This window comes from Psammomys obesus, unplaced genomic scaffold (assembly GCF_907164565.1).
Source record: "Psammomys obesus unplaced genomic scaffold, mPsaObe1.curated_primary_1811, whole genome shotgun sequence".
NCBI lineage: Eukaryota > Metazoa > Chordata > Mammalia > Rodentia > Muridae > Psammomys > Psammomys obesus.
The window spans coordinates 3,083,347-3,102,912 of NW_026596120.1; the positions used below are offsets into that span (position 1 = coordinate 3,083,347).

The 19,566-nt window shown below is 41.0% G+C and overlaps 2 protein-coding genes across 7 annotated transcripts in view; one reads left to right on the forward strand and one right to left on the reverse strand.

The window, feature by feature from the left end:
- Positions 1-420: 420 nt before the first annotated feature.
- Positions 421-18,188, reverse strand: LOC129693077 (uncharacterized). Of its 5 annotated transcripts, XR_008722821.1 has the most exons (4): positions 17,784-17,928; positions 13,008-13,194; positions 11,924-12,085; positions 421-1,523 (listed from the first exon to the last, which is right to left on the reverse strand). XR_008722821.1 is itself a non-coding variant. In XM_055629683.1 (2 exons), the coding sequence occupies exon 1, from the start codon at positions 18,186-18,188 to the stop codon at positions 17,817-17,819; it is 372 nt and encodes a 123-aa protein (XP_055485658.1). In that variant the 3' UTR covers positions 11,838-13,194; positions 17,784-17,816. The 5 variants fall into 5 exon arrangements, 1 of the variants encoding a protein (XP_055485658.1); XR_008722819.1 differs by lacking the exon at positions 421-1,523 and having other exon boundaries at positions 11,838-12,085; positions 17,784-18,188; XR_008722820.1 differs by lacking the exon at positions 421-1,523 and having other exon boundaries at positions 11,838-12,085; positions 13,008-13,210; positions 17,784-18,188.
- The window catches only part of Plod2 (procollagen-lysine,2-oxoglutarate 5-dioxygenase 2), a 71,799-nt gene continuing 70,282 nt past the window's right edge, over positions 18,050-19,566 (forward strand). The window contains exon 1 of one of the 2 annotated variants that reach the window (XM_055629679.1): positions 18,050-18,348. In XM_055629679.1, the coding sequence (XP_055485654.1) occupies positions 18,240-18,348 (109 nt within the window). In that variant the 5' untranslated portion in view covers positions 18,050-18,239. The remainder of the gene's footprint in view (positions 18,349-19,566) is intronic. The other variant, XM_055629680.1, reaches the window with a different exon arrangement.

Consider the following 19,566-nt stretch of genomic DNA (forward strand, 5'->3'; position numbering starts at 1 on the left):
TGGCCTAACAGGACTGCTCCTCCCTTGGGGGGTGGGGAGGCCAAAGAGCCAGTCATTGAGTTCCTGCCTAACAAACTTTTATTGAGATATACTTTTAAAAAATAACAGCAGTTGGTAGGTATTTGAAGAGAGAGAGTCTGATTCATCATGGAAGTAGCCCAGGAGTGCTGGAATGCAACAGCAACCCCGCCATTGCTAGCTCTAGCCATCCCTCTGGTAGAGATGGCTCCATTTTGATTAAGCAGTGACAATGGCAATTAAAGTAACTTGTCTTTCTAGGTTGTTGCCTTTCCCTCTCTGTTGACCTCTGTGACCTTTCAATGATGACTGCCTATGTAAACAGCCTTGAATGAAATAAAGAAAAAAAGGAGATTTTTTTTTTTGTACTTTTATGAATCATTTTTTGGCATTTTTTTTTTCTGCATGGAAATCATATGGTATTTGTTTTGAGTAAGGCAATAAATATTCAGTGTCGTACAGCTGAAAAAGTCAAATGAACCATTAAAGTAATCAATTTCGTAGTGTTTTCCATTTCATGTTTAAAGCTTTTTCGGGAAAACTGAACCTTATTTAAAAACACACTTTAAGTGATCACATGCCTTTTATAGCCTCTACCTGTATTTTTGGATAGATGTTTATTATCCTTTGAACTGAGTAGCTTTTACTCTGGTATAAAATTCATGTCAATTATCTCAAATTGTGATATTTAACAATCATATTAATGGCTAAAAGAAAAAAACTAGGAGTGCCCACATGCATTAACAAGGTAACATTACAGTTCCTTAGGAAAACACTGCGATTACGTGAGAGATAAATTAGAGGCCTGCTTCCAAATGGCAGCTTTTTGATACCGGAGTGGTATGATGATAAAGTCAGAGGACCTTATAAATTAGTGTCTGCAAGGAGCTCTTGAGTATTTCATGTGCAGTGAGCAGGAAGCTGCATGCTCATTATGGTGAGGTTCACAAAGTATCAAATGGCTCTGAGCTCTGCCATCTGTGCCTGTAATCAGAAAATTACACCTGGTGCAAAGTATGGCTTTAGAAACCCGTAATGGAAACTATTCTAAAGAAGACAGCATGGGTTTCTGAGGTGCTGTGTGCAGACTTGGCATGGAATGGCCACCCGAGAGGGTTTTCTCAATTGGCACACCATTTCAAGTACATGTTCCTTTTCAGTTCCGTTGCAAATACATTTCCCGTAGTGGATGCCACAGAACTCATTCTCCAGACCAAGAATGGTGTTAGTGCTTTCAGGATATATATCTGAATAATGGGCATTTCCCTTAGACCAAAGCTTTATAACTTCTATTATTTCATCTTCTGATCTTTTCATAGCATCTTATAGTTTCATTACCTGCAATTATTTTCATTACTGATGAATCTCTTTTTATCCATGTTAGGTTGTGTTTCATTTCAGGGTAAACATTCTTGGAGAGTTCACCACAGGGCATCATAATGAAATTATGTACATCAAACTGCTCTTGTTGAATCAAATACAATCAATGTGCATTAAGTTCAGGTCTGCCAAAATAAGCACCACAAGAATAAAGGTTAGTATACCAACAGCAGTGACAGGGCATGAAAGTAATTACTCAGTAAGCAGTAAAATGATTGGTGCCACCAAGAGGCCTACAGGATTTTCAGGGGCTCAGGGAAGTGGTAGAATTCCACTTGTTTAAAGCTGTGTGTTGATGGTAACTTCAGCTCGAGATAGCTCAATGTAAAAACACAGCTATAGGCCTTGCATGCTATATGATAATATTGCCAGCCTTTGGGTTGGTGGAAGCTAGTGGTCTCTTGTATACAGCAAATTGATTTACTTAATAGTCACAGGATGGATATTAAGTGAGAAACAGTGAGGGGCAATGAATGACCATAATGAGGGCTAAAGGTAATCCAAACAGGTTGTTTCTTGACCTGAAACTTTCCAGCTCTCCACAGTCACAGCGGTTCTATTTGTTCCTTGCACCCTTATGGGATTCTGGGAGTTGAAATCATGTCTTCAGTCTTGTAAGGCAAGCACTTTACTTGCTGAGCCATCTTCTAGGCCTATCACAGAGCTTCTTACCTATCCATCAGCCTTGAAGAACCTTTAAAACTGGTGTGGCTGTTTTCTGTTTTTCCTCAAACATCAATTCATAGGTGAATTCATCAAGATGAAGATTTTTAAACAAAGCTGTATAAGAAAGTGCTTAGTCACCGAGGAGTGAAATAATAGCACCATGGGAAAGGAACACAACATACAGAGCTGATCCAGGGAACCCTCGTGCAAGGCACTTCTCAGATTCTCAGTACTATGCGTCAGACTATTACAGATTCAAGGGAAAGACAAGAGGTCAAGCAAAGTCTATTAGGACTTTAGTATTTTCAAGAAAGGAGTATAAAGGCTGTGAATGTAAACAGGATAAGGATGTTATGGTGGGATGGCACAGCAGCAGGGAAGGGACTGGCAAGAAGTGAGTGATCTCAACAGAAAGAAAACCGGGTTATTCAGTCTGCTGTCAAAGGCAGCAGACTGGACAGGTGGGGGGAAGTGTACCACCTTCAGTATGAGGCACTGGGTTGCAGTGTCTCCATTCTAGAGAAAGTCCTGTTCTGTCAGGATGAGCTGCTACTCTGCAGTTTCTTGGCATGTCATCCCTGCCATGTGGTTAAAGGCAGTCAAGACTGATTTGTGTTTGGTCTTGGGAGAATAACATGAGTTACTGTTTGTCTGTGTAATTGATAGTCATGAAATCTTCACCACGCAAATAAGGGCTGTCCTGAGGCTGTCTGAGGAGAAACTTAGGCTACAGCACTCTGCAGTTAGCAGTTTGGCTGAAGGCAAACTTTTCTCTTTGAGATTTCTGGACTAAGACAGTGACAGTTCCCTAACGGAGACTGTAATAATACATAATGCTGGTTCATGAGGAAGTGGAGACTAATTACCCTTTAAAATGATCTTTTTTAGGGAGGTTGTAGCCACGGGGCCATGACCAGGCCTTGAGATGGGAGAACCTTAGAAGAGATAGCTGCAAATGAAAGAAAAGAAAACATACAAGGACAGCATGAGGAGGAACCAGAGGGAATCTTCCAAGAAAATCACACACACACACACACACACACACACACACACACACACACAAAAAGGATATCTGGCTTTTGTTAGTTTTTTTTTGGGGGGGGGGATGGGTGGAATGGGAAATTCCATCCGACACTGATTTAGTTTAACATAGTGACTCCTGTTATGCACTCAGCTAATACTATAAATTTCTCTTCCAGCTAAGAGTCATTCAGCTTGTTACAATGTTTTCTTGTAACAGACTATAGAAGAGCATGGCCTTCTTATGGAGTGAAATTGGGGTTCCCTTTAGGCTCTTGGTCTCATTAATAAAAGAATTTAAAAACAGACTTAGAAGCAATCAAGTGTGGGGGGGTTGGTCTGATGCTTGCATTTTGATGCTAATTAATGGCCTTCAGAATCTGGTTACTTCCCTATCCTTGTTGTATAAAACTGTCTAAGGCATTACTCCTGATTGGTTAATAAATAAGGCCTGTGTCTGGCCAAGGTGTGGCTGAGGTTCCTGGGATTTGGAGACAAGAGAATCACAGAAAGGAGAGAAATAGATAGGAAGAGAGGAGGAAGAAGGACACTAGGATGGGTTAGTGTGGAAAAGGAGCCATGTGAGCCGGGAAGAAAGGACTCTGAGGATGGCATGATGGAGAAAGTGATGAAGGATAAGCAAGTATTTATAAAATTATGGATGAAAGATAGGCAAGATAGGAATGGTTAAGGCAGATGGCATTGGATCAGGGCCTGGGAGGTGGATGGGGATGTTTCTGAGATAGGGTAGGTGGAATTATTTGCCCAGTCTAAGGTGTTATACGGCACTTATAAAATCTAACAGGTGTCTGTGTCTTATTGATTGTGATATGGGCTTAGATAATACTGCTTTAATAATAATAGGGCAAATAATAAACAGTATATAGCCTCATACCAATTTACTGCCAACAAAACTTGAAGACAATTTTATTAAACACTGAGAGAAAAACAACAGGACAGGAAGGCTAACAATTCCAGTGAGAGACCAAAGATTAAAAATCAGTAGCTATTATTAATGTTTAAGGCCTGAACTAAGACTAGCTGGGTGGAGCGGTCCAGTAATACCCTGAGGGGAAGAACTTGTCTTACTGCATTCTTTCCCCACTCACTAGAGATATAGTTGCTAGGAAACTGGCCCATCCCTCTAGGGAGGGACACCAGATCATTAATGGTTTGGGGACCTTCCTATAGCCAATCAATTCAAAATGCAATATCCTTTTTGCGTTTCAACCAATAGATGCTTGCCAGGCAGGAGTCACCCCTGCTTTGGGCACACTGGGAAGGACCGGAATCTTTTAAATCATCCCACTAACCTGAGCACGGGGCTCTTGGCTGTCACTGCTTTGGCGGTGGGGGGGGTGGGGGGGTGGTGAGCCCAAGCTGCAGCTTGCAATTTGTAATAAAAAGATCCTCGTGTGTTTTGCAATGGACTCAACTTCTGGTGGTGGTCTTTTGGGGTATTGCGATTTGGGCACAACACCTGCAACCACAAGGTACAGGGTTGTGTAGAGAAAAATGGCATGCTTGTTGGCTAGGCGTGGAGGTCAGAGAAAGGGTTAGAAAGCCCGGAGTGTCAGAGAAAAAAAAAAAAAAGGGTTTGGGAATGAGTCATAGATCTGAGTTCAGAGGGCACCCAATTCTAGTTGCTTTTGCCCCACGGCAAAGGACTGCATTATAGAGACATGGAAAGAAATAGGACTAGCATATAGAACCTAAAAAGACCCCAGATAGCCAAAACCATCCTGAGCAAAAAGAAAAAATGTCAGAGGGATTTCCCTTCCAGAACTCCAGACATTTTATATAGCCATAGTAGTAAAAACAATATGGTGCTGACATAAAAAATATACATGCAGATAAATGGAACAAAATAGGAGATAGAATCATAAGCATATAATTACATGTAATCATAATTACAGCCATCTAATATTTGACAAAGATGTCAAAAACATACATTGAGAAAAGACAACATCTTCAACAAATGGTGCTGGGAAAACTGGGTGTCTACACATAGAAGAATGAAATCAGAGCCATGTCTATTACCCTTCACAAAAACCTAAATCCAAATGGAATCAAAGACCTAAATGTGAAACCTCAAACACTAAACTTGCTACAAGAAAGCGTGAGAGTGCCCTACAAGGCACAGATGTTGAAAGGAAGTTATGAATAGGGCCTGATTGCCAGGAATTGGGGCCAGTGATTGACAAATGGGACCTCTAAAACTAAAACACTTCTGAACAGCTAAGGAAACCACCAAAACGGATTTTGGCTATTCTGAACATTTAGAAAATTGTTTCTAGGCCATTTGTACTTCATCTTTGGAGAAATCTCTGTTTACATTCATGTCCCAGTTTTATAAGACCAGTCCTCTCCTCTGAGCTATGGAGTCATTTAAATTGAGTTGTGTGTTTTCTTGATGTGTATTTTTTTTTGTTATGTGTATATATTAGAAATGAATCCTATATTAGATATATAATTGGCAATTTTTTTTTTTTCATTTTGTGGGCTGTCTCTTTACTAGGATGATGGTTTCCTTTGCTGTATTAAAACTTATAGTTTCACAAGGTCCTAGTTGCTAATTGTTGATCTTAACGTTTGTATTATTAAGGTTCTATTCAGAAAGTCCTTTCACATTCCTGCAAGTTCAAGTGTATTCCCTACTTTCCTCCCCTATCAGATTCAGGGTATCAGGTCTCATCTGAAAGTCCTTGATCCATTTGGAGTTATTTTGTACAAGGTGAGAGGAAAGGATCTAGCTTTATTCTTCTACATACAGCTATCCAACTTGACTAGCACCATTTGTTGAAGATGTCTTTTCTTTGTTGTGTGTTTTTTAATTCTTTGTCAAAATTCATAGTGTGTGGATTTGTGTCTGGGGCTTTATTTTGCTTTGTTGGTCAATATATTTTTATAATGCCTGTGTCATTTTATTTACATTCTGTAGTATGTTATAATCAGAAATGGTTATACAACTATATCCACTTCTATTATTTACGATTATCTTGTCTACCGTATAGTTTTTTTGTTTTCAAATGAAACTTAAGATTTTTTTTTTTTACAATTTCTGTGAAAAACTGTATTGGAATTTTGATAGGCATTGCTTTGAATTTTTAAGTTGCTTTTCGGCAGGATGGCCTTTCTGCAATATTCATCCTATCAATTCATGAGCATGAGAGAATTTTCCATCTTCTCATGTTTTAAAAAATGTTTTCAGTATGTTTAAGTTATTATATGTGTTTCATTTTCTTACTTAGAAATAATTCCAAGATATTTTAACTTTTCAAATGTGATTTCTTTCTTTGATTTCTTGGTATGAGTGTCATTTGTATTCAGGAAGGCTACTGTTTTTTTTTTTTTTGTTTGTTTGTTTGTTTTTTTGTTTTTTTTTCTGTGTGTGTTTATTTTGCAACTTGTTACTTTGCTGAAAGCATTTATCAGATGTAGGATTTTCAGGTGCAGTATTTAGTTTTTCTTCTGTGTGTATAGAATCCTATTTGTAAACAAGGATGATTTGATTTCTCTTTTCCTATTTGAATTTCTTCTAATTCCTTCTCTTGTGTTATTGATCTGGCTAATGTAAAAATAAAAGAATAGACTTTTTTTTTTTAACCCCTGCTCTAGCTCTCAAATAATGACAGCGAGACCTATTACATTTATTACCAAACTTTGGGCACTATAGCTGGGCAGGTATTGAGCTATTAACCCATCCACACTGGTTTGATCTACTTTTCAGCCATGTGCCCCATTAGCTGCCTAGTTTTACCCTAGCTGCTCCTGCTCCATCATGCCCTCATGGCGATTCTCTCATGTGACCTTCTTGTGATGACTTCTTCTCTCTCTCCTTCACCTGGGACCCTTCCTCCTGGGATTGCAAGTCCCACCTCAACTTTCCTGCTGAGCTAGTGGCTGTTCAGCTCCTTATTAACCAATCAGAGGTGATGGAGAACATTATTTTACTCAACATTGAGACAGGAGATGCTTCAGTAGAAGTGGCAATGTCCATGTCTGGGCTCCAACTAGCTCTCTAAGTATAGAAATCAGCATCTGAATACACAGAAAACCATCCCCGAGTCAGCTAAGGCTTCAGACACTATTTTGAAACAAACAAACAAACAAACAAAAAAAAATGGGGACGGCAGGTATCCTTCTTTGATGGAATTGCCTTGAAGTTTTTAAAAATTCATTTAACACGACGTTGGTTGTGAGTTTGCTGCACACTTCCTTTATTCTTAGGAGATTTGTCACTTATATTCTTACAGTCTCCACTACTTTTAGCATAAAGCTTTTATCCTAGCTTTTTTTCAAAAGCCTTTTCTATAGCTAATGAAGTGACCCTGTGATTTCTGCCTTTGAGTGTGTTAATGTTGTTGATTACATTAACTGATTTATGTATATTGAACCATTCCTACACTTTTGGGATGAATTCAGCTTGTTTATAGTGGACAATCTTTTTGATGTGCTTTTGAATTTCATTTTCAAGTATTTTATTGAGAATTTTTGAATCTATGTTCTTAAAGGTATTGGGACATAATTTTTCTTTCTTTTCTATTTATTTTTTACTTTGGTATCAGGTAATCTAGGAATCATAAAAAGAGTTTGGAAGTGTTTTATTCTTTTCTAATTTGTGGCATAATTTGCAGAATACTGGTGTTAGTTCTTATTTGAATTCTATGCTAAACCAATCTGGCTATGGACTTTTTTTTTTTTTTTTAGTTGGGAGATATCCTCTTTGTTCCTATGGACCTACTGCCCATTATTGGTTGCTATAGGCTCATTTAAATTATTTACTTCATCTTAATGTAGTATTAGTAGGTCATGCATATTGAAAAATTTATTCATTTATTTTATGCTTTCCAGTTTAGTGTATTTTACATTTTTTTAAGGTTGCTCTGTATAAGTCACTTAATTTTTTCAGTATCTTTGTAAATGTTTCCCTTTTAATCTATAATTTTATTAATTTGTGTCTTTACTTTTTCTTTTAATTTGGCTATTTATCAATCTTGTTAGTCTTTGAAAAGAACCAACTCTTGGTTTCATAGATTCTTTACCCTTTTGTTGTTTGAATTTCCTAAATCCAACCCTGATTTTATTATTTCTTTCTATCTAATCTTTCTGGGTATTGTATGTCCTTGTTTTTCCAGTGCCTTTTGGTGCAGTGTTAAGTTATTAATGTGGGATTTCTCCAGGTTTTTTTTTTTTTTTTTTTTTTTTTTTTTTATGTAGGCGCTTCATGCTTTAAACTTCACTGTTAGGACTTTTATTCTGTCTCATGATATTTTAATATGTTATATCTTCATTTCATTAAATTCTAGACCTTTTATTTTTTCTTCTTGATTTCTTCCTTCACCCAGTTTTGAGTCAGTAGGGTGTTCTTTACCGTCCATGACTTTGTGTACTTTCTGTTGTTGCTAGTATCTGGTTTAATCCCTTTGTGGTCACATAATACACAGAGTACTTCAATATTCCTAAATGTGTTGATTCTCGCTTTGTATGTGGCTGATTTTAGAAAACTTTCCATGGGCTATTGAGCAGAAGATGTATTCTTCAGTGCCTGTGTGGACTGTTAAGTAGGCGTCTGTGAGCGCCATTTAATTTATATTATAATTTTGCTCCTATGTTTTCCTATTTAGTTTTTGTCTTGATGATATATTAATAGGAGTATTGAAGTCACACACTGTCACTGTGTTGTGGTCAATTTAGAGTTTTAAATATGACATTGTTTATGATCCTGGTATACCTGTGTTAAGAACTGTAATATCCTCTCTGGATTTTTCTTTAATGACTATGAAATGTCCTTCCTTATCTCTTCTGAATAGTTATTTTGTCAGATATTAGAATAGCTACTCTCCTGCTTCTTTGTCATATTTGCTTGAAAACTTTTTCAATCCTTTTACCCTAAGGTGTGTCTACCCCACGTGGTAAGGCATATTTCTTGGATGCAGCAAAAAGATAGATTCTGTTTTCTAATCCAGTTTGTTAATCTGCACCTTTTTGTTGGGAAACTGAACGAGCATGTTAATACTGAAATCATTATTAAATGGTACTTATTTTCCTGTTGTTTTCTTGTGGAGTTTTGTTCCTAGATCTCTTGTGGTTAATGCTCTGAGATTATATATCCTTTTGCCTTCTTGGGAATGTCAGATGTTCTCTTCAGCATGATGTGCTCCTTAGAGTATACTCTGCAGAGCTGGTTTTATGAGTGTGTGTATATATATATATATATATATATACACACACACACTCACATATATACATATATATGAATATATATACACACACACACATATATAGATACGTGTGTGTGTGTATTTTGGTATAGTAGTTTGGGTTGGTCATTTAGAACTTGCAGCACATCAGGCTCCCTGGCTTTCAAGATTTCTACTGAAAAGGCAGATGTTATTATGATGGTCCTGCTGTCATGTAATTTGGTTTTTCTCTCTTGACATTTTCAATAACCTTCTTTGTACATTTACATTTAGTGTTTTGATTCTGTAATTTTTTTTCTGGTTTTGTATATCTGGTGGTCTATATGCCTCTTGTACCTCAACAGGCATCTCCTTTAGATTTTGGTAATTTTCTTCTACGACATTGCTGAAAATATTCTCTGATCCTTTGTCCAGTTTCTTCTCCTTCCTATACACATACTATTCATAAATTTGCTCTTTCTATAGTGTCACAGATTTTCTTCATGTTCTTCATGCTTTTTTTTTTTTTAGGCATTTAACCTTTTTTTTTTTTTATTTATTTCCTCTACCTTGTCTTCAAGATTTCGTATTATTGCTTAAATTTGTTTCAACCTATTGTTGAGACTTTCCTGGGCTTGATATTCCTTGCTTTCCTGATAGACGGGTGCTCAATCACACAGCTGTCTACAACTTTTCAACCTTAGGATGAAATGAAAGTCTCTAGACTAGACATACAGGTTCATCTAGGGAAGACAGGGGTCTAGTGTCTCTGTGATTCTCTTATAAGCTCTAATAGACCTAACACTGACAATGGATGCTAATGAATCATTTCTTACAGGCTGAGGAACCCTCAAAATGGTGAACCAAATCCCCTGACCCTTCAAAGGATGTTCACAGGATATTACCTGCCTCATGACAGCATGAGCTTTTAAAAGCATCCTACTCTTCACCAAAGTGAGTTTTTTCTTTTCCATGTTAACCTTGGTGTTTAATTCCAGTCCCTATTCTGTAGCCACAGCTTGATTGCTGAGAGAAAAGGTGAGAAAAGGAGAGGAGGGAAGAGGAGGAGAGAAGACAGGGAAAGAGAGAAGAGCAGAGAGTCTAATAGTTTGTGATATAACACAGACTGTTCCCATTTTTTCTCATTGAGACTAGGCTGTACTCTTTTATAAGCCTCTCTAAACCGTGGCTCTTCAGACTGTCTTTCCCTGACAGACTCCATTTACAGTCAGCTTTTGATTCCATTTTGATGAGGGAGGATAACAGTGTAGTTAGTGGACATATAAGCCCTCCCATCTATCTGGCAGTATCCAACAAGCACAGACTGATACTTAACTTATGCAAAAAAGTAAAAAGCTATCTGAGAATTTTATCAAAGAAACGTGGGACTCTAATAAGAGCACAGGAAAATATAAAAATCGTTATTAAGAAAACTGCACCTAAGAACTTACTGGACATTAGGCTGGAGAAAAGGTGAAACTCCTCACTTGAATCCTGTTAAATTAGGGCTTTTCTATGCCCACTCTAGCTCACAACTAATGACACAATGACCTATTACATCTATTAGTAGGCTTCAAGCACTACAGCTGGGCAGACACTCATCTATTTTAACAAGACTGTGCTGGCCTGATCTATTTCCCAGTCAAGTGTCCCGTTACCTGCCATCTTAATCTCGCCTTGGCTGCTCCTGCTTGATCCATTTCATCATGGTGACTCCCTCATTGTGATGATCTTCTTCTCATGGCTTCTCCTCTTTGCTCTACACCTGGGACTCCTACTCTGGGATCGGAAGACCCTCCTTGCTACAGTAGCCTTGCTACTGGCTGTGCAGGTCTTTATTAACCAATCAGAGGGTGCTAGATAACAACTGTTACACAACATTGAGACTGGGGATGCTTCACAGAAATGACAATGACACTGTGTGGACTGCCCTCCGATCTCTGGGTACAGAAATCAGCATTTGAATACACACTGCACAAAACTATCCCCTAACAGGAGCACAAGTGGAGGAGACCTCACACCGCCCACAGTCCTGTCATCTGATCACCGAGTGTGTTCATCAAAGGGTAGGTAGGCAGAGAGTTCCTAACTGTCCCTGAGATTTCAACTGAGCTTTGTGGATATAGCCTCTTAAAATGCCATCCATTCATCACCCCTTGTCTTGTCTATTTGAACTTGTCATCCAACTGTGCACCTATTCTTTCATCTGGATCTGGTCCTGCCCTTCACCTTCTATAGCTACCAGAGTCTCACACCTCACTCCTGCAGCTCAACTCTGACCTTACAGACTGTCTCAATGGCAGCAACAGTAAGATCGGGAGTACCTCCAGCAGATTCCCCAGCTAGGCTCCCTGTCTTCTGCAGACACTTTCTTACACCCCCGTGGGTTCCCCCACTTCTTACCCCCAAGCATCTTTGAAATTTCTTGAACTCTGCTTCAACCTCTTTAACCCTTACAACCATTCTGTACCAACAAAGAGATATTATGTTTATTGTGTGATATGTAAAGTGTGGTCTGAGAGTGATATTAATGATGAAGATTGAAAAGAAAAAACACGTATTCACTTTGGCTGCTGTCTTAAGAGTTTCTACTGTTGTGCTAAAAACACAACTAATGGATGAAAGGGTTTATTCCATCGAACAGGCAAGCACATTACCAAAAGAAGTCATGACAGGAACTGGAGGCAGGATCTAATCATGCAGTAGTGCTCCTTACTGGCTTGCTCCTTCCGGCTTGCTCAGCCTTTCTTCTAGCATCCAGGGCCACTAGTCCAAGGATGACACCACTTGCAATGGGCTTTGCTCTTCCACGACATTCACTAATTAAGAAAATCAGTACAGACTTGTTTACATGCCAATATTACAGAGTCATTTTCCTCAGTTGAGAGAGCCTTTCTTCACACATGGCTACAGCTGTGTCAAGTTGACGTAAAACTAGGCTGTCAGGGATGTGGGTTTACTTGGCAATCCTTCTGAACTGATTTTTTTTTTTTCAATAAATCCTGGCACTGTTGAAGGACACAAACATGTTTGACTATGCTTCTAACATAAGTTTCTTCATGAAGTTGTCTTGTATTCGTGGCCTTCCTTTCACAGACATGAGTACTTAGTTAGTATAATGAAAAAAAAAATCCCAATATTTTCTTGGATAAATCAAACTCAGGCCCTGGGTCATGGAACCGCTCAGTGAGTTAAAGGTCTGTGAGCTGAGTGCCATCCCTGAAATTCATAAAGTAATAACTCAGTTCTACAAGGGTGTTCTTTGACCCCCACACAGCTGCTATAGCACACATGAACCCCCGGGCTAAAAATAAAATGTAAATTAAACCTCACGCCCCTCTCTCTAAGATCTTCATAGCGGCATCTAAGAGGCCCTTTCTTAGTTTTTCTTTCTGATTATGTCCTGGCTTTCTTCCCAACCAAGACTAAGCGGCAACTCCAAGTCACTCCTTATATTTGCAGAATATTCCTCTTGAGCTTTCTTAGCTTCAGGGCAATGGGGCTTTGGGGTAGTACTTAAGTAAGGAAAAAAAAAAAAAAAAAAAAAAAACAAGAGAACCAGAAGGAAATCGTTAGAAACTACTGTTGAACAAGAAAATGTGACACTACCACAGGGCTTGTCGTAATTATTGGAATTTTAGTGTTATCTCTGTCAGGGGACATGCTGCAGCACTGGACTTCAGTGAAGCAGTAAATGCAGACACCACAAACGTCGGCCCCCGGGCTCGTGGGGTGACTCACAGCGCAGACGGCTCTGTCTCCATCATTCTGACTCGTCAGAAAACATCTGCTAGAATCATCTTCTCAGAATACCAGGCACGATTTGGCTCTCTTTGTGGTTCTGGCCTGCTTTTTTTCTTTTCACTTGGCTGATTTAGTTTCATGTATGACATCATTTTCCAATGTACATGGACTTCATGACTCATATCTAAGTAGGGAAGAGTCTATATAAGATGACAAAAGCATGTAATCAAGGTTTGAAAAAAATGATCTTTAATCTGAAAGTGCTGGATGACAACCAAGATTTCTTACAGAAAACTGTATACTTATTGATCTCTAATGACATATAAAAAAGAAGAGTAAGTTTTAAAAAATCATAATACAAATGAATCAAAGTTTCCTTTTATAAGTAAGTAGCTTTGTTTGCTTATTATTTGATATGCTAAGCAGCTCACTTAATTTTCTGTCACTGGCTGAAAAGAGATTCAACGCTAAAATATATGTACCACCTGGGAAACTGTCTTTCCTCATGCTACAGCTTGGAAAAGTGCTGGGGCCCCTGGAGCATGTTACAAAGCTCTCATACTTGAAGGGTGGGGTCAGCTTTGTGGTAACTCAAGCATCCCCAAGTGGGATGCGCAGAAAAGGCCTGGTTTAGATGTAGTCACAAAGGAAGGGTCTGCTGTTTTCTCCTGCTTGCTTCTCCACCATGTGGTTTCTACTGCCTTCTGAGGTTTCAATCTTAAGCTTGTATACCTTACCCCTCAAACCAATCTCCTTTTCCTAAACTTCTTTTTTTGCAGATCAGTCTTGTTTATCTGACTTTATTGGTTTCCTTTACTGACTACTGCTCCTCCCTCTCCAGAAAGGCCTGCTTTCTTTCATTTTATTTCTTGGCTGTCTGGTTATTTTCCTTCTGGTTTGTTTCCTATAAAGCTCCTCTCTCTGTCCACCCCTGTTATGAAGGATGTTCTCAGAGCATTGCTTCTCAGTCACTCAACAAATATTCACTGAATACTCCTTCACATTTTTTCTCTTACACCCACATACAGACCATCAAATTTTCCTGTCTTTACAGTAAAGCTTGTTGAGAAACTGACTTTGATTTACTAGTACCAATGTGTTTAGTGCCACCGTGGCTTCTTTGCTGGGCACCAGTCTCTAAATGGGTCTCTAGCGTTGCTTTTCACCACCACCTGCCCCTTGGTTCTTCATCTAACATCTGGAATCTCATCCTTTTTAAAACCCACCTCAAAGCACACTTGCTCTGTCTCAGACATTCACAGGACTTTTCACCTAGATCAAAGGAGGAAGGCTCAGGTGTTTGCCTGTTCCCTCTTTATCAGTTCTTAGGCATTATTTTACTATTCTTACACAGTATAGAACCCAGTTTGGCCTCTCTTTTCCCCCTAACTTCAGGGACTTTGCACACGTGTTAATTGTGTCAGGATCACTTTTCCTCCATACCCCATACAACCCAAGTATGTTTTTAGTAATGCTGTACCAGAACCCTTCACTTAAATTTACAGCAAATTTCTTCTTTTGTTGTTGGAGGTTGGTCTAATGCTAATTACTGGTCCTGAAGATCTATTTGGTTCCTGCCTACCGGATACACGCATCCTTGTTTGTGTAAACCTGCCTAAGACATAGCTGACCAATTGATTAAACAGCCTATACCTGGGTAGGGAAGTATGGGATAGGTGTGACTAGGGTTCCTGGGCTTTTGAGGAGAATCACAGGAAACAGACAGATGGGTGGAGGGGAAGAAGGAGGATGGCTTGATGGGTTAACTTAGAGAAGAAACTATGTGTGACTGGAGAAAGGACTCCAATGATGGCGTGGAAAAGCCCAGATAAAGAATAAAAGCCAAGTACCATGAGATTATGGGCGAAAGGTAGTCCAACTGAGGACAACCAAGGTGGATCACATTGGATGGGGTCTCAGGGATGGATGGTGAGGATATTGAGACAGTTTAAGTGTCTGCCTGGCCCAAGGTAAATAAAGCAATTATTAATCTAACACATGTCTGTGTCTTATTATTTGTGCTAGTAGGTTAAATAATACCATCATGATAATCTTAGGGCTAATAGTAAACATTATAAAGCCCACCACCAATTTTTAATTTATTACAGCGTTTTGTGGTTTTACTTTTCTTGATTTTTCCTCTGTATCACTCATTCACACATTTAATATCTCTTCTTCACTTCATAATGGTTTTATTGATATTAAAAAATGTCTAATAAAAAGCTATAAAAGAAATAGACTTGGACAGGATGTAACATGAATACAAACTGAATATTCTGCCCCATCTAAGTTGTAATAGGACAAGACATATAGAGTCTTTATAGTGGAACTTGAGTTGGTTAGTTCAATGAAGGAGCAGTGGGTTGTTTGTTAGAAAGAAAACATGAACAGAAAGATAAAATGAACAGAAAGATACCAGGAACAAAGGAATATAGGCTTATACCCTGCTTTCGCCCTTGATCCTGTCATTTCTGAACACACCAACCTGTCTTCTTGTAGTCCAGGGATATACAATCAGTGATGGGTTGCTTTATCTCTGAGCATAGCAGGCTGGCAAAGTGTGGAAAGTAAGAAGCATTTCATGGCCCTTCGGTCAATGAATGTTGGAGTTGAGAATAAAGATACCGCAGATATCTTCTTGAACCTGGGCTAGGTTATCTATGAAGTTATACATCAGGTCTGTGGACTAAAGACCATACCTACTGGGTTAGATTGCTAAAATCCACTCCCGGTTGTCTTTTCTGAAATTTCTTCAACCTTATCTACTCAAGTTTCTCCTGAATACATTCTTCCTATAATCTTGGGCCAAGGTTGGCCTATGTTGGAACCCAAATGATGACAATGATTGCTATCCAATTTTTATCCTTTGGAGGAAAAAAATTAAAATCTTTATCTTGGGCTGGGAGACAAAGTAAGACAAATCAATCAAGCATAAGGTATAAAATTAGTTGGCTTATATTTTAGTGGAATAATTTGAATTGTAGGTGAGTGGGTTAGGATGGCTTCCATATCTTCTGTGAGATCTTTGTTTACAGGTGAAAAAAAAATCACAGCAAATGATAGATCAACCATAATATTGAGTGCCACAGTTTGAGGACAGAAAGCAGCCATAGGAAAGTTGGTCAGTGAGAAAACGCTTAAGCTGTGATATTAAAAGATGTGTTATTAAGCAGGAAAGAAAAAGGGGAAGGAGACAGAGAAACTATGAAGGGAAAATGTAACCATTCTCTGGGTTGGTGATATTGACAGCAGAGATTAGAAACAAATCTGAAGCCATGTGAGAGCATCATTAACAGAGATGAAGAGCTAGGAACTGGGTGTGAGATGTGGATTTGATAAGCTAAAGATGCTGAGTGCTTTCCATGGGAACATACAAATAGATATCTCCAGCAGACAGCAGGGTTGGAAAACTGAGAGGGCAGGAAGTAATTTGGTTTCATAATGGGGCACTTTTGGACTGTGATGGAAGTGTCTGGCTATTTTGAAAATCTCAGAGACACTTCCTTTATAGAAGCTTTTAAGTTCTGACTCTGAGACTCAACAGATGAGGAGAATGTCATAGCAACCCATAATTACTGGTGGACTCCACAGTTAGGCATACATGGAGTTTCCAGTTCTAGCCAGGCAAGTTGAGGAATCCAGAGGTTCGGGGGGGGGGGGGGGGGAGGAGTAAAGTTCAAGAAACCTGGCAGAGTTCAGTCTGGAATTCTGGAAACATATTTATCCAAACGACCAGCCGTTCTGTTGAGGGCTGGTTCTATTTGCCCCTGCCTGGATTCGTGAGTCTGCACCTGCCACTCACACTGTAAAGGAATGCATCCCCTAGCTGTTCCTTCGTCAGAGGAAGTAACTCCCACTTCATTCTTCCTTTTTCCCATTCTTCTCCAGTCTCACAGTTTCCATTTCCTTGATTACGTCTACTTGTCTCAGACCTTCCCCCAATTTTCCTTTATTAAAAAGAGAGGGAGTAGGGAGGGAGAGAGACACACCAAAAGCTTCAAAACACAGTAATAACTGGCTTAGTTCTAGTCACACTCCAAATATGTACAGAATTTCCCACCTGTTTTCAATTTGTTAACCAGGATTCCTCTTGACTTTACGCTAATTGTACAAAAACTGTGATCATGAATTTAGGTAATTTTAATTAAAAAAAAAAAAAAAGGAATTCCGAGTTAGAACGTGTATTTCCCGCCTCCTCTTATTTCAGGAAGATTTAAGCAGCACATCTAGAATCTGATCCTTTGTTCTTTCTTAAAGTAAGCATACCAGAGAGTGTGTGGGATGAAGCTGTCGAAACTTTTGCCCTTGCACCATTCGGCGTAAATCTTCGGCTAAAGTGTGAGAACAAAGGAAAAAAACGACTTTGTATAGACATACTAACCAAAACCCAAAGTAGTGGAGGCGGCTCCCAGGAGCCCTTGACTGGCTCCCCTTACATCTTCGGAAGTAATTTTCCATGTGCCCGGCAGGAAGACCTTGTAAAGCGCAGCCCCAGGTCGCACAAGCTGGGCTTGGACTCCACTGGATTTACAGGCTTCATTACTGGAAAGAGGCTAAGGCTCTCCTGGCAGCAGCGGCGGGAGAGTTGTTCACCGGACAGTGAAAAGTTTCTGTTCACCGAGTACAATCGAAGCAAGGCCTTCTCTGACACGGTAATGCTTAAGCTCAGAAGCAGCGGTGCCCCGGGAATGGATCCCCAGCCCTGCTGGCTGGGAGTGTGACAGGAGCCTACTCAGCAAAGCAGGCTGAAGACCCCCCGCAGTCACCACTCACCTCCGGTTCAGCAGAGAAGGAGATCAAGGAGATCTAGGCAGGGCCCGCAGGAGTGGAAGCTTCTGGAACACGGGGAGAGGCAGAGGAGCGCACGTCCCACAAGAACGCTCGGGGCCGGGGCGTGGGGCGGTGCACGTAGGCGTCGGCGACTCCGAGGGTGGGGGCGCAGCCCCGACGGCTCGGGACCCGGGGTTCCAGGAGCAGCGCCCCGCCCCCGGCCCCGCCCTCCTTGGCGGCTCTTAAGCCCGCGCCGCCCGAGCCGCCGGTTCCGTCGTCCGCTCCACGCGCTCGGGCTCCGCGCTCGTCCGCTCCGTCCCCTCCGCCCGCTTCTCCATCCACGCAGTCCGCTAGCCGCCGCCGCCCGGGGCCCACGCCTGGCCGGGCTGCTCCTCGGGGTCTCCGCATCTCGCGAGAAGTCTCCGCGGCAGGCCTCGGGCTCCCGGGAGCAGGGGCGGAATGGGGGGCGGCGGAGCGAGACCCGGGCGACTGCTGCCTATGCTAGCCCTGCTGTCCTGGGCGGCCGGCCTGGGCGTGGCGGAGGAGACGCCCTCGCGCATCCCTGCAGGTGAGGTCCCCACGCCGCCTCCCGCGGGCTCGTCTGGAGGGAACCGGGCAACTTTCCTTCCCTCTTTGTAGGCTTCATCCCTGCCGGACCCTAACCGCGGGGCTCCGTGCTTTGCTGCGGTTGATGGGGACATTCCTTCCAGCGCCCCGGAAAGCAGCTCGCCATCCTGCCCCTGCCTAGTAGCCAAGCCGTGCTCGGGACCTGGCTGCGGGCAGACGCCCTGCGCGCCCACCCACTCCTCCTCCTGTTCCACCTTGGGGCGCGGAGTCAGGCTTCCCCGAGCCCTGGCCCTGGCGGGTGTTCGGAAGCTGAGCGAAAGCTAGTAGTTGGAGGCAAGTTCGTGTGAACAAAACTTTCTGGGTTCAGCCAGAGGAGAACCCCGCCGCCTGTTTGTCTTAACAGGACTTGCAGCGCTTTATCGCGCCGGGGAGTTTCTCTGGCGGTTTCCACTTCTGGGCCCTGGACTTAGCTCCTTGGAACTGAGCCTAGCGTTTAAATGACCTGATGTGCTTTGGTGGTGAGTGGGTGGATGAGATAGTTTTGCCTTTCTCAATAACCACTAGACGCTTTCCTTCTGGAAAGTAAGACCACGAGCAAACATTTCCACCTTGGAAACTTGACACTTGACACAAGGCCTGCTGGTCCGTGTAGCCATCTTTTTATCTTCTTCTCCGGACAGTTCAAGAAACCTGAGCGCTGAGCAGCCGCTCGCTCGCTCTTTGTGGAGCAGCGCTTGCTCTGTTGGCAGCAGAAATGGTTACCTTATCCTATCAGTCACAGGGAAATCTGAACCGGTATGACTATTCTGTCTTTGAACTAAGTTTAATCACAGAACAATGGTATTTCTTTCAGCATAACACTTGAAAAAAAACCACACAAATAAATGCAAATAGAGACGCAAAATATAAAAACGTGCTCCGGAAATTGTCTTTGTTGAAACACCCAAATCAACTTTTATTGATAAATAAAAATAACCTTGAGGCTTCGGCTTTTGTGTATTTTACGCCAACTCTCGATGCCAACACTCACTTTTTTACAGAGCCTATCCGTGCCAGGCTTGCTACCTTTAAATTTGCAGTAAAAAACCAATCCCGTCCCTGTGCAAGCTTTTACGTTTCGTTGAATTGGATGTTAAATTTAAAATGGATTGTAATATAAGAGGAAGGGAATTTCAGATATGAATGTTTTCCATATAAAACCCACGGTTGATATCTGAGA